Below are 13,794 nucleotides of genomic sequence, written 5' to 3' on the forward strand. Positions count from 1 at the left end.
CATTTCTAAGAATTTTCTCTTCTTATTTATTGTTGGCACTCTTATGTCATTCACTCTTGTACGGTATATGTAATATCTGGTGAATGTAATTAGTAAATCCCATATCTATATTTGCCAAAATATTAGTTATTAAAGCATCATGAAGTGACCTTGTTCTAGAATGTGATACAGATCACCTGAGTTGTCTATACTAACAATATGGCATGTTCTATGTATTTTGAAAAACAGTTTTAAATGTAGGTATACAGTCCAGGTCAGAAATATTGGCACATTTGGAAAATATGAACAAAGAAACCTGTTAAAATAAATCTGCATTGTTAATCCTTTTGACCTTCTTTCAAAATATTCACAAAAATCTAACATTTTATTCATGTAAAACAATTTTAAATGGGGGAAAATCTCATTATGAAATAAATGTCTTTCTCTAATACACATTGGCCACAATTAATGACTCCCTTTTATTCAATACTTTTTGCAACCTCATTTTACTAAGGTGACAGCTCTGAGTCTTCTCCTATAATGCCTGATGAGTTTGGAGAACACCTGACAAGAGATCAGAGACTATTCCTCCATGCAGAACCTCTCAAAATCCTTCAGATTCCCAGATCAATGCTGATATACTCTCCTCTTCAGTTTTCTATAGGATTCTGGTCAGGGGACTGGAATGGCCATGGCAGAACCTCAATTTTGTGCTCAGTGACACATTTTTGTATGGATTTTGATATTTGTTTTGGCTTAAGTCCTGATGGAGGATCCAACCATGGCCCATTTGAAGATTTCTAGTAGAAACAGTCAGGTTTTGATTTTTCATCTGTTGGTATTTGATAGAATCCATGATGCCACGTACAGTATCTGAACTAGAAGTTCAGGGCCTCCAGCAGAAAAATAGGGCGCAACATAAAAAATACAGCAGTATATTTAATCACATACTGTACATGGGAGGTACTTTTTTTTTTATCCCTGTGTGCACCAAACCCAACTTGAGTGTTTGCTGGGAAAAAAAATTTTTTTTGATTTATTTTTTTTGACTATAGAACCCAGTCCTGTTTGAAGCTCAAGTAGTGTCTGAAAACTGAATATGCTAAAGTTTGTTTTTAGATGAGAGCAGAGGATTTTTCTTGAAATCCTCCCGAACAACTTGTGGTGATAGGTGCTGTTATTTTTTTAGGCTTTCTGACCCCAAGACTATTTTCTGCAATTCTCCAGCTGTGATCCTTGAAGAGTCTTTGGCCACTCAAACATGTGTCCTCTTCCATGCAGATTCATAACATTTTCTGTTGATTGGAACTTCTTAATTACAGCCCAGATGGTGGAAATGGGAATTTTCAATGCTTTAGCTATTTTCTTGCCACAGAACTATATTCTTTTGTTTTACCTATTGTGATGGATGATGGCCTTTGTGTTTCCTCATATTTATACTCCTGTGAAACAGGAAGTCATGGCTGGCTAACTTTATGTTCCTAGTCACCCTGTTGTGCTAAATATTGTAAATATGAAGGGGAATATACTTCAGAGATATTTCTCTCATAGGAATTTTTAGGGGTACCAATAATTGTGGGCAACGTGTATTAAAGAAAAACATTTATTTTTAATTAGTTTTACTTAAATGAAAGGTTAGGTTTTATTTTTAATAAAATATCAAAAGGATAAACAATGCAGATTTATTTTCACAGCCTTCTTTGATCGTATTTACCATGGGTGCCAATAATTCTGATCACGACTGTATCAGTTAAGCACAGAACTTTTAAGAAATTGATTGTAGGACATTTTTCTCTGTTCATTATGCGAGTACTCTTTTGTCCTTGAGAGCACTTTTGAAATCTTCCATCAGGATCTCTTATCCTGAAAGTACACAGTACCGTCACAATTAGTTCTGTTTATAATTATTTAAATAGCTTATTTTACTGTTTTGGATTATAGCATCTGACAAAAAGGTTTTACCAGGTCTGTGTGGTGTCCGTTTTAATGCTGAAAGTACTCTCAGAATTGATCCTAATTTTAGCTGGAGGAGCAAATTGGCTGAAATTTCTGTCAATAATGTTTTACTTGGACTCTTCTGGTTTTGGAGCAACAGTGCAATAAACCATATTTGTCAGGTCTGTGTGCTGTTAAAGTGATACTTAATGATATGGAACAATTTAGCCAGCATCTGGACATAAAACTCTATTGTATCTGCGCACTGCCATGGGATTTCGTTTTTACTTTATGAGGTTGGATTCTGATCATAGAGCGTGGTTTCAGCCCAAGCAGGATTCAAATGCTGCGTTTTGGCTACTGACCCAACTTTTTACTGTATTGCATCCAATTATGTCGATATTTGGTAGAGCTTTCTATGACGTGGACTGGCAATTCACTGCTGAGAATGAAACAAACCATCATTCTTTTAGTAGGAAAAAAAATTGTGGCAGATACAAGAAACCAGATTAACAAAAAATCATTCTGTGCTACTTTATATTGGGTTGATTATAAAAACATAATATAATACATATTGTACAATATAATATTATTTTAAATAATATTTTTTAAATATTCTTCAGCTTTAGCTTTCCCTAAAATTGCATATTATATTCTGGTTTTGTGGTCACTTTTCCTAAGGCAAACATCTCAAACTTTGACCTGGTTATGGAGTCTGATCTGGGCACCTTCAGCCCTCTGGGACTGCAATTCACTGGCAGCGACAAAGCTCGGGCAATCATGAAGGAGGTGATGAAACTTTTGGCTGCCATCAATGTCACGTCGCTTGAAGAACACGGAGAGGGAACAGATATTGACATGTGGATGAAGGCTGGGGTTCCAGGTCAGTTTCATCTAGAGCAGAATTCAGTCTTGTTTCTTGCCTTGTGATTGGTTACAATTAGCAAAGTAAAACAGCATTACTAGAAAGACAGTAACCAAAATATGAAAATTCAGTTTCTCTTTATTTTGATGGTCTTCTTTAGACATTCTGTTGACTAAGTAGCTTTGAACCTACATGTCAACTAACTCTCACTAGAGTATTAGTAGATTGTTAAGGTTAGGGTTAGTAGAATAAGTTGCTACTGTATGTACTTGCAAATTTACTTATAGTCAGTATAATGTCTGTTGGGGGAGAATCAAAATAAAGAGTTAGCAGATATTAAGCAGACAGTCTACTAATACTTTAATGTGAGTTAGTTGACATGTAGGTGCAACATTATTTATAGTCAACACAACAAAATGTCTATAGGGACAATCAAAAAAAGGTGTTACCGAAAATTCTTGTCATTCCAAACCTGTATTATAATCATTTATGAACAATGTTCACATTTTGTAATTGTATTCAAGTTTTTAATTTGTATTCAAGTTAAGAAGCCACTCACTTAAAAGGTTTAAACCAGTCATGGTTTGACACATTGTTTGTATTGTTTTTTTGTATGTTTTTCTTTTCATTTACAATCTTCAACTTTTCTGCCTCCCTCATACAAACTGCAAGGGACGTCAGCAGTCTAATGACTTGAAAGAACTGCATTAATTGTTTGAGTTCAGCCAATGATCTGTGAAATTAGCTCTGAAAAGCCTAGTATTCTTGGCAGAAGTGAAGTCTAGTGCGCTCTCATAGTTAACCCTCAGGAGCAGATTTGGAGAGGTGCAATGTACTGTATCATTTAATATTTTCATACTCAGAAAACATGCAACACTAGCTTTTTATGACTATTGATCTTTTTTTATTGCTATTAAAATAACAAACCGTGGCAATATCTTCGATATTTCCAAAGGTAAAATATGTTTGTAGCATTAGATGTGTCTTCTCTACCTTTCTGGCGTAACATAATATGTTTGCAGAGATTTAGGAAGGTTCAGTTCATATACTTGTTTCTCCGAAAAGCAATCTACAGCCAGTTATTCTATTTTGAACTGTCTGTTCCGTGTTGGAATGTCTGTTTTTGTTTTGGTCTGTGTGATCCCGCCCACTGCCAATTTGATATTGTTTTGACACTCTGGGTTGCCAGTTAAAGGAAAACAGTGTACTGTAGCCATGGACGTAAGCAAATGAACTGGGTCAGATATCGCAGATTCTACCCTACCTTTAAAGCCTCGGCATCCATATAAAAATCTCATTGAAAGGGAGCATATTCAAATGTGGAGAAATAACCTCATCAACTTATATTGTGTAAGTCTCCTCAGATTTCATTGTCAATTGCACTCGCTCCTGCTTCATGTCCTCAATCTGGCAATCCACATGAGCCTCGAGTCTGAAGAGGAGGGGGCAGGGCAAACAACTCACTCCAATATTTTGAATTTGGACTGCAGTATCCATTTATTTCAAACGCTAGCTGTCAGTACTACACACTGCACCTTTAATAAATTGTTTTCCATTTAAATTTTATATTCATTTTTCTTCAGCATAAAACTTGAGTAAAAAGTTTAAATGAATAATTAATGATCCAGCATGTTCCAAAGTGCATTCTGTTCTTCAGCTGAAGCAAGAACATCTGACCTTTTATTATTTTTCACATGATACTCTAGATCAGGGGTCCTTAAATCCAACCCTGGAGGGCCACTGTCCTGCAGAGTTTAGCTCAAACCCAATCAAACTCACTTACTTGCAATTTTTTAGTAACTTTGAAGACCTTCATTAGCTTGTTTCAGGTGTGTTTGATTAGGAATGGAACTAAACTCTGCAGGGCAGTGGCCCTCCAGGACTGGATTTGAGGAACCCTGCTCTAGATGGAGCAGGCTACTTTTTCCTTAAAGAGATAGTTCACCAAAAAATTTTAATGTTGTCATTATTTACTCACCCTATGTTGTTCCAAACCTGTATGAGTTTATTTCTTTTGCTGAACACAAAAGAAGATATTTTGAAGAATGTTGGTAACCAGACAGTTGACGGTAGCCATTGAGCTGATCTATTCAACCAAAACCAAACATATTAACATTGTCATATCCATTACCATGCCAAACACTCAGAGAGTTGTCATGACATAAATATTTGATATTGATTTTTATGTCATAACATTTCTTTGTTTTTTGCTTTATAATATGCTCTCAGACTCTGGGACTTCACTGTATAAGCATACGTTAGATCTTGTGAAGTCAAGCATGGCAGCTATACTGCCTTCTCTCATCATCATATTAAATGACTTGTGCATAAGAATGGATAAATCTCATTAATGTCTGTAGTCGCCAGTCTGATTGCTTTAACCACCAATGAACTGTGGCACACAAGAGGATCGGTTGTTCCCCTAATGCACACAGTGTTATCAGATGAATTGACTATGACTGCAGGAAAAATTAACGCAGCAGGAGTCATGTAGAAATGTATGGTGAAATTCCACTGAAGTTTAAAGCCAACACGTTAAACAAATGAATCATCCGCACAGCTGTCTAAGCAGCCAAAGCAACACAGAGCGACTTGAGCTGCTCTCAAGTTTTATGCTGCATTTGGTTGCTCTGTAGTTCTTCCCCTTGACAAAGCTGCAAATTCAAACATGAAATATTGGCATCTATTTTCAAGAACAGCTCTTCTCAAGTTTAAAGTTGTAAGTTAAGATGTTTTCTGTTACAGTCATGGCAGTTAACCAACTCAAAAGCAGAGCTTGATACGGTTTGTATTTGCTGTCGGATGTTGTAGAATGGACCGAAAATACGATGAAGTATTGTGAGCATTTATCTTTAGCGTTAAAGGTGCAGTATTATTTTCACCAACAGGTTTGTGCACTTTTCAGAATTAAGTTGAAAATTCCATATATAGATTCCAATTCAGTTTCTTAATTTGGATTGATACTGTAAAAAAAAATATAGATAATAAATGTAAAATCAATGTATCAATGCATAAAGATTGATACTGTTCAAAAGTTTAGGGTCAGTAAGATTTGTTTTATGTTTTTGAAAGAAGTCTCAGCAATGCTGCATTTATTTGATCAAAAACACAGCAAAATTAGTAATATTGTGAAATATTATTACAATTTAAATATACTTTAATATATTTTCAAATTGTATTTATTCCTGTGATACATTTTCAGAATTGTCTCATGATCCTTTAGAAACCATTAAAATATGCTGATTTGTTACTCAAGAAACCTTTCTTATTAAAAAACAGTTAAAAACGGTTGTGCTGCTTTATATTTTAATGGAAATGGTGACACATTTTATTCAGAAGAACAGCATTTATTTAAAATAGAACTTTCTTTTACAACGTAAAAGTCTGTCACTTTTGATCAAATTAATGCATCCTTGCTAAATAGAGGTTTTCACTTTTTAAAAATCTTACTGAACCCAAACTTGAACGATAGATAGATAGACAGACAGACAGACAGGCAGACAGTTACATATTAGACAATACAACATACACAAAAATGACTGTGTACCTTTAAATATTTAACCAAATACATTTTAAAAACATCCCTGAGTTGTGTTTACATTTGAGGTTTGTTGGAACATAGCCTCAACCCTGTGCAGTTTCTTTCTGTTCACTGCCCTTTAGAATTGTCCCTGTAGCGTGCATTGCACCATACACCTCACACTATTGATTCTAGGGCAGAGAATAAGCAATGCTTCAGCAAGCACCCTTCTAAGGTCAAACAAAACTGTCCCTGTATTTCCAGGGGAATAAAGAATCTTGTGGCTGGTGCCTGTTCACATATGGGATTAGTACAGAAATAGATGGCAGGCAAACAGTCTTTAACTGCAACCACATGCATTCTGGATTCTTTTTCTCCATGTTTTATTGCTCCTCCAAACAAAGAGAATGAGGCCTGCAGTGGGATATAGCAAGCGTTTTTAAAGCACACTGATCTAAAAATGATTATGCATGAGTGATGCTGTGTTAATGAGTCACTGGCTGGTCAGCTTTTCATCAGCATCACTTGGATCAAGGCCTAGAAATATGAAAACCCATTCAGAGTTAAAAGTAAGAAAGGAAGAAAATGCATTCTGTAATAGCACAAAAATGAATGGTAATTTACTCACCATGTCATTTGAAACTCATATGACTTTCCTTCCCCAGTGAAACACAAGAAGCAAAATTCTGAAGTCTTTTTTCCCCATGCATTTACTATGAATGGGGTCTGGAGCTTTCAAATTTCAAATACGACTCAAAAGCACCATAAATCAATCATAAAATGGGTTGATGTGACTCGTGTTGTATTCTCAATGCTCTAAAGGCATACGATAGCTTTGTGTGAGAAACAGAACAAAACCGATAATCTTCCCCACCAATTTGCTTGCAGCAACCACTGAATCAGTGAACTGAGAACCACATCCATCTAATATGTGAACGAAATATGACAGTGTTCAGAAATATAACAAAGTAAGTAAAACAAAGTACTTTCTGGAAAATATTTAGCACCTTACCATTGTTGGGGAAAGGTAAAAGTAATGCGTTACAATATTGCGTTACTCTCTTTAAAAAAGTAACTAATTGCGTTACTCAGTTACTTTTTTATGGAAAGTAATGTTACATTACTTTTGCTGACTTGGGCTGGACATAATAACAAAAAAACAAAAACAAAAAATAAGCCTAAGGCTAAAGGAAATGAAGTTGTATGCCTGTACATGCGCAGCTAATAGGATGCAGAAAAAAGTTCACCACTCTTACAAATGAAATTAAACACAAATGTGATGTTTATCTAAAGTAATTTTGCTTATTAGTATGGTTGAATTGGATCATTGAAGGTCAACAGCAAAAACATTGGTCAATAATTTTTTTGTGTTATTTAACATATTTAATTATTGCATGTCTGCATAGTGTTTTGAGTTTGCATTTCACTGTTTTTATTCCTTCTGAGTGAAACTGAATCTGTTTTTGTGTGCCTGCTCACATTTAGGGCCAGATTTACTAACAGTTTTCGCCAGCACTCTTTTGCCGTTAAAAAACTACTGTGAGGATTTACTAAAGAGACGCAGTGAAAAATTTGCGCTGAAATGGTGTGGACAGTATATACAACATTTTGCATATGCATATGTAGGAGTTTCCCTTTCAGATGCAGAATTTATGGGAGGAGAATATTTAGATGAATCATGCAAGGTGATTTATAAAGATTTGCGCTAGTCAATGTATTAGCCGCCCAAAAAAAGCATGTCTTAAGGTCATTATGCAAATGATCCGGCTGTGTCTGTGTTCTTTAATTTGCCCGTCAGCAGATCACACGCAGAACTTTCCACTACCTTTGGTGCTTTTATGGGATTGCGCTCTTGCGATAATTTTCCCTGTATAGCGTCACACGTATTGTTTGTTCTTAGTTTCCGTTTTCATGGACTTTTGGTTTGTTATATGTGGGCGAGTAAATGATGGGTGAACTATTTTAAAGAGCAGACGTATCCAGACTGTTTAATATTCTGACGCAGAAGGAGAATTTTCACACATGTGAAACACAGAATCACACCATTTCAGCTCTGTTCACTGTTCTGTTCATTCTGTCTTTTTTTCCCCAGGCGCCAGCCTGCACACTGCAGACCAGCGGTACTTCTGGTTCCACCACAGCGACGGTGATACAATGAGCGTCCAAAACCCAGAGGAGATGAACCTGTGTTCTGCTGTTTGGGCTGTGGTGGCCTACGTGGTCGCTGACCTGGAGGAAATGCTCCCCAGATAGTGAGTCTCTCATAAACGCCTGAACAAACCCCTGTCCATCAGCTTACAGCAGCCGGTCGATTCTCTATCAGCCTGATGTTTTTTTTTTTTTGTGATTTGACTTAATCATAACCTCAGATACACTCCTGATCATTCCACTGTCATGTAGTATGTACTGCTACTTTGATACATGTGTAATTTTCTTTTAAAATTTTAAAATTTTCTTATTATCCTTTTATAATGTGAAATAGTTCCTATTTGTAATGTATTTATTAATTTGACAAATTTCTACACATAAGCAGTTAATAATCTTAAAATGTACATTAAAAAACTGAATAAAGATCCAGCATCCGTGACAAAAATTTGAAGAGTCTTGGTTTCAAAATTTCATATAAACAGTGATAAACAGTTTGATGCTGTTATGATGTCATATTCCATGAATAGATCTTTTTCATCAGATCACATGACTTCCCCTTGGAAACTATGCCTAGGTCCGCTTTCCTAAAACAAACAAGGTAATGGAAATGCTGCTATCCAGTCATCCTTCCTCTAATGTAAATTTTTTTTTTTTTTTTTTTTTTTGAGAAGGTTTTAAAAGGTTAGATGAATATGATCATTTACTCACCCTCATGCCCTTCCGAACTCAAAAGACTTTCATTCATCACTAAAACACAAATGGATTGTGTTTTGTTTTGGACAAAACAAGATTTTTTTAATATTAAATCTGAGAAATGTCTGTCCTTTCATTGAAAGTCCATTCCTGTGGAAGCATGTTTCCGCCACGGAATAAAACAATTTAAAAGATAATTGCGACTTTTTATCTCACAATTCTGACTTTCTTTCTCAGAATTGCGAGATATAAACTTGCAATTGTGAGAAATAAAGTCAGAATGGCCAGATATAAAATCGAGTTATAAAGTCAAATTCTGAGGAAAAAAAGACTGACTCGCAATTGCTTGTTATAAACTAAGAATTGCGAGATGCAAACTCACCAAATGTGAGATAAAAAGTCGCAATTACCTTTTTTATTTTGTATTCAGTGGCGGAAACAAGCTTCCATACATTCCAGCAAAAACTTTGATGCTTCAAAAGTTCATAAAGACATTGTAACAGTAATCCACTTGAATTAAGAGATTTAATCCGAGTCTTCTGAACAGACGTGATCGCTTTATATAATGAACAGATTTAATTGGCACATTTAATAGGTCTTTATTCACATCTAAACATTGATCAATGCACATACAGTACATACAGTAATACTGTAGTACATAAAATATTGAAAGCACATTTGAGATTCCGCAAGAACCAATGAGGTTTGTTCTTTGAGCTTCCGTTTAGCATATTTTTGAACTCTATGCATGTGTATTGATTAATGTTTATATGTGAAAAAGCCTAAATTAAATATATGTATCTGTAACGAGGTATGTTATGATGGGAAGAAGGAGGCGGGAACCGGCGAACATTTAAAGGAGAACTTGGTAACTTTTTTAACTTAATAAAACTGTCTAGAAATCATTTGGATGGTTAAACAACCTGTTCTGGTGATATTGGTGACTTTCCCCGCTCCCCCCAGCGTTCCCAGGCGGAAAACCAACCTTGCAACTTGCGCACTGCCGTCCCGGCAAAGTGAAATTGGAAGTCTCGTGAGAAGCGAGAACTAGAACGAGAACGAGCGCGAAACACAAATTGCTTTACGGCAATTCGACATAAACACACACGCATGTATGATGTATTACCAGATTACCCACCTCGGTAGACATAGCTCCACGCGATACAGTTGGCTTGCTCCGATCAAAACAAACGCACATGAGCAGCGGTAGAGAGGGGGAGGAGGCCGCCGCAAGTGAGTTTTTTACGACTGTGTTGTGAAATATACGCCCCCCCACAGCTGTAGGGGGAGCTCGTGGGGAAAACATGCGACAACAAAAGGGAAAATCAGCGAAGAAGTGACTAGAGTTCGCTAGAGTTACAGAGTTCTCCTTTAAAGACTTTTAATGATAAAAATAAAACAAATACAAAACGAAAGTAAAAGACAGCAGCTCCTCACGGACGACTGCTGTCACAATAAACAGAAACAAAACATCAAATAAAACGCAGGCCTGTTCCTCTCTCGCTCTTCACTGTCGTCGCTCCTCCTTTATGCTTCCGCTCCTCCGTGAGAGATACGAGACCGGTGCGTCTCGCAGGTGTCGCTCATCAGCGTAATCACGCCACCGGCCTCGTGCCGCTCTCTCACGGCCCTCGGCCTCGTCCTGCTGGCCACAGTATCATATAAAGCTAACATGTTTCTTCAGAAGACTTGGATTAAACGGCCTGATTCATATGGACTACTTTTACAATGTCTTTATTTAAAGCTTAAACGTTTTATTTGCATGGACGTTAAATGGACAGACAGAAATCTCTTATGTTTCTTCAAAACAAAAATCTTGTTTGAAATTACATGAGGGTTCATGCAAATGACGACAAACTAATGATGTTAGTTTTGGGTGAACAAACCCTAGAACTAAGCACTCAGAATTGAATGCACCAGGCTGGAATTTGTCAGATATTGTAGTAAAGTTATAGAGCTCCATCATATTAAATCTATAACATCTGTTTGAGAATGAGAAAAATCCTCATTAAGGGTAATTTTTCATCTGAAAAAGTTAATTCTGAATAACTGGTTTCAAAAATTAAAAAATGCGAAAAAATATCCTTTCCTAAACCTTTCTTTGTGGGGTGGTTATTAGAATTAGCATAATTTATTAGATAATCTTATGCTGAAATTAAATATTTTAAACATCAAAAAAGGATACTTCAGATTCGTGAAACTTTCTTACATTATTGTGATGAAAGTTGTGTGTACTTTGGATTGACATTAAAAGCATATAGTGCTGTTTATCAGGCAAAAGAAATAGGTAATCTTGCATCCTCATTTTGTTGTATGTGTACGTGTGTGTGCCCATGTGTGCCTGCACTTAATGTCTGGTTTTCAATTTCATCAAACAAGAAAGTTCTTGTTTCTATGACAACTTGGATTAAGATGAGCATTATGCAAGAAAATCGGCCCGGCCTTTTCCCACAGCGTTTCTACTCGCGCTGACTAAATCTGAATCATACAAGCATCTTGAATGCACATGTTTCACAAAGAGAAATGTCACAGACTTGGGAGGTTATGTGTCAGTTTCATGGGATCTGTACTTTTTATTTATTTTTTCGCAGCGATTACATGCTGACATGAACTTTTTATAGAGAAAATTACCCAGATAAGTTTGGTTAGTAGGGTAATAGGTCAGTGTTTGCTCAAAATTAAGACCTGGTTGTATTTAAGTGGTGCTTACTCCATTCCTGACTTTCACTGTCTCATAGACATACTTTTTCATCTGTCCTAAAGAAAAATGACTCCACTGCTTTGATCGGGTAACAAAAGTTTGCAGACATTGACCCAAGGCTGCTTTTATATTGCCTTGGGTCTCAGATTGAAGACCACATCATAAAGGCATTTTCCTGGGATTTTCAAAGACTTAACTTTATCAAAAGCTGCCAAGACTATTTCTTTGGCCTCGATGTACTATATTAACAAGGTCCAGCCACAACATTTCTTAAAGGAATATTCCGGATTCAGTACAAGTGATGTACTCAATCGATGCTCAATCAGTTTTAGTGGCATAATATTGACTACTACGAAAACAATTTATTGGCTTGTACTTCCTTTTCTTTAAAATCAGTGTTACAGTAAAGCACTTATAATGGAAGTAAATGTGGCTAATCCATAACATTAAAATATATTTTTTTTTTTTTTTTTCAAAAGTCAAGGCAAACAAAATGTGATTTTAGTGTGAAAAAAATTACTTGCTAATCTTTTCTGTGTAAAGTTGTACCCAATATTATGGCTTCATTGACATGACAACATAGACCAGTTAACTCTATAACTGATTATTTGAACAGCTTTACTCACGTATTAACAGAAAATTGTATGCACCTGTAAGTGCTTTTATAAAATGACAAGCTTCACATTTCTGCGGTTAAATTCCATTGTAAGTGTCTTGCGGGACGCAAAATATTTTTATTTTTATTTTGTGGTAATCCTGTTGACCGAGCTTAGTTGTTCCAAACCCATAACACTTTTGTTCAACATCTTTGGAATGCAAATGAAGATATTTTTTATTATCTCCCATCATTTTTCTCCTTCCATTGAAAGTCTATGCAATCAACATTTTAATGGAAGTTAAAACTTTAATGCTTGATATGAGAGAACCAATGAGGATTGTTCTCAATCATTAACCAATCACATTTTGAGCTTATGTCATTTACCATATTGAATGTGCTCCCAGTACAGTATGTGCGTTTATCTACATTTAATCTGTTCATCGTATAAAGCGATCGTGTCTCCTCTGATGACTTGGATTAAACCATTTGATTTATATGGATTACTTTTTGATGCATGAAGATGTTGTTTGCATAGACTTTCAATGGATGGACAAAAACTATGAAAGACTATTACAAAATACCTTTGTCTTATGGTTTGTAAAGAATTCATGGTTTAAGACAGAATTTTCATTTTTGGCTGAACTATCCCTTTAACTTGTACTGAACCTGGAACACCACTTTAACCTTTCTTCTGTGGAATGTTCATATTTGTTTTAATGTAGTCAGGATATCATTTGAGCTCTTGTTTTTGAGTTCCACAGTGCAGACGTTGGGGTGTGGTGGTAAAAGTAGCAGCATCGCACCTTCACAGTTATTTTCCAGCTCAAAGAGAGGAGAGAATTGCTTAGAGTAGAAAACAGCTGGAAGCTTTTAGCCAAATTTGTGTATGTTATTGAAAATGATGTCAGGATTTTTGAGGGCACCGCTCGGCCTATGAAAACAAAACTTAGAGCTCAATCTAGACATAGGAGGCGCAATATGTTAACTTTCCCAGAAATCCTGGGTACAGAAGTGTGTGTAAGAGTTGTTTGGAATGCTAGACTTGGCTTTGGTCTTAAAAGCATGCCTGGGATAGATGCATATGGAAGCGGTCAGTAATTTAATTACAGGTTGTGGAAGCACAGATCGCGGAAAGTAAAAGCACTCATTGTGACGTGGGTACCGTTGATCATACTAAACCCATTTTATGTGCCTTAAAAGTTTCATCTGCTTACTAACAGACTTCCAAATAGGGCCATTGAGTTTAATGAGGTTATGCAGAGATTGTTGGGTGTAATGAGTTGGAAAATCTTGTGAGTGGGAAAGGCCACTATTTCCTCCATTTACCTACACTGAAGACAGCCCACCAGTAAACA

At 36.1% G+C, this 13,794-nt stretch overlaps 1 protein-coding gene across 6 annotated transcripts in view; it reads left to right on the forward strand.

Moving 5' to 3' along the window:
• LOC309484123 (carboxypeptidase Q-like) overlaps window positions 1-13,794 on the forward strand; it is an 83,670-nt gene that overhangs the window by 53,936 nt on the left and 15,940 nt on the right. For 3 of the 6 annotated variants that reach the window (XM_082150332.1, XM_082150331.1, XM_082150333.1), the window contains exons 10-11: window positions 2,596-2,797; window positions 8,392-8,551. In XM_082150332.1, coding sequence (XP_082006458.1) covers window positions 2,596-2,797; window positions 8,392-8,551 — 362 coding nt within the window. Of the gene's footprint in view, window positions 1-2,595; window positions 2,798-8,391; window positions 9,209-13,794 lie in introns of those variants that run through there. The other 3 variants (XM_082150330.1, XM_082150334.1, XM_082150335.1) reach the window with 1 other exon arrangement.

Source organism: Leuciscus leuciscus (assembly GCF_965113295.1).
Source record: "Leuciscus leuciscus genome assembly, chromosome: 20".
Classification (NCBI taxonomy): Eukaryota; Metazoa; Chordata; class Actinopteri; order Cypriniformes; family Leuciscidae; genus Leuciscus; species Leuciscus leuciscus.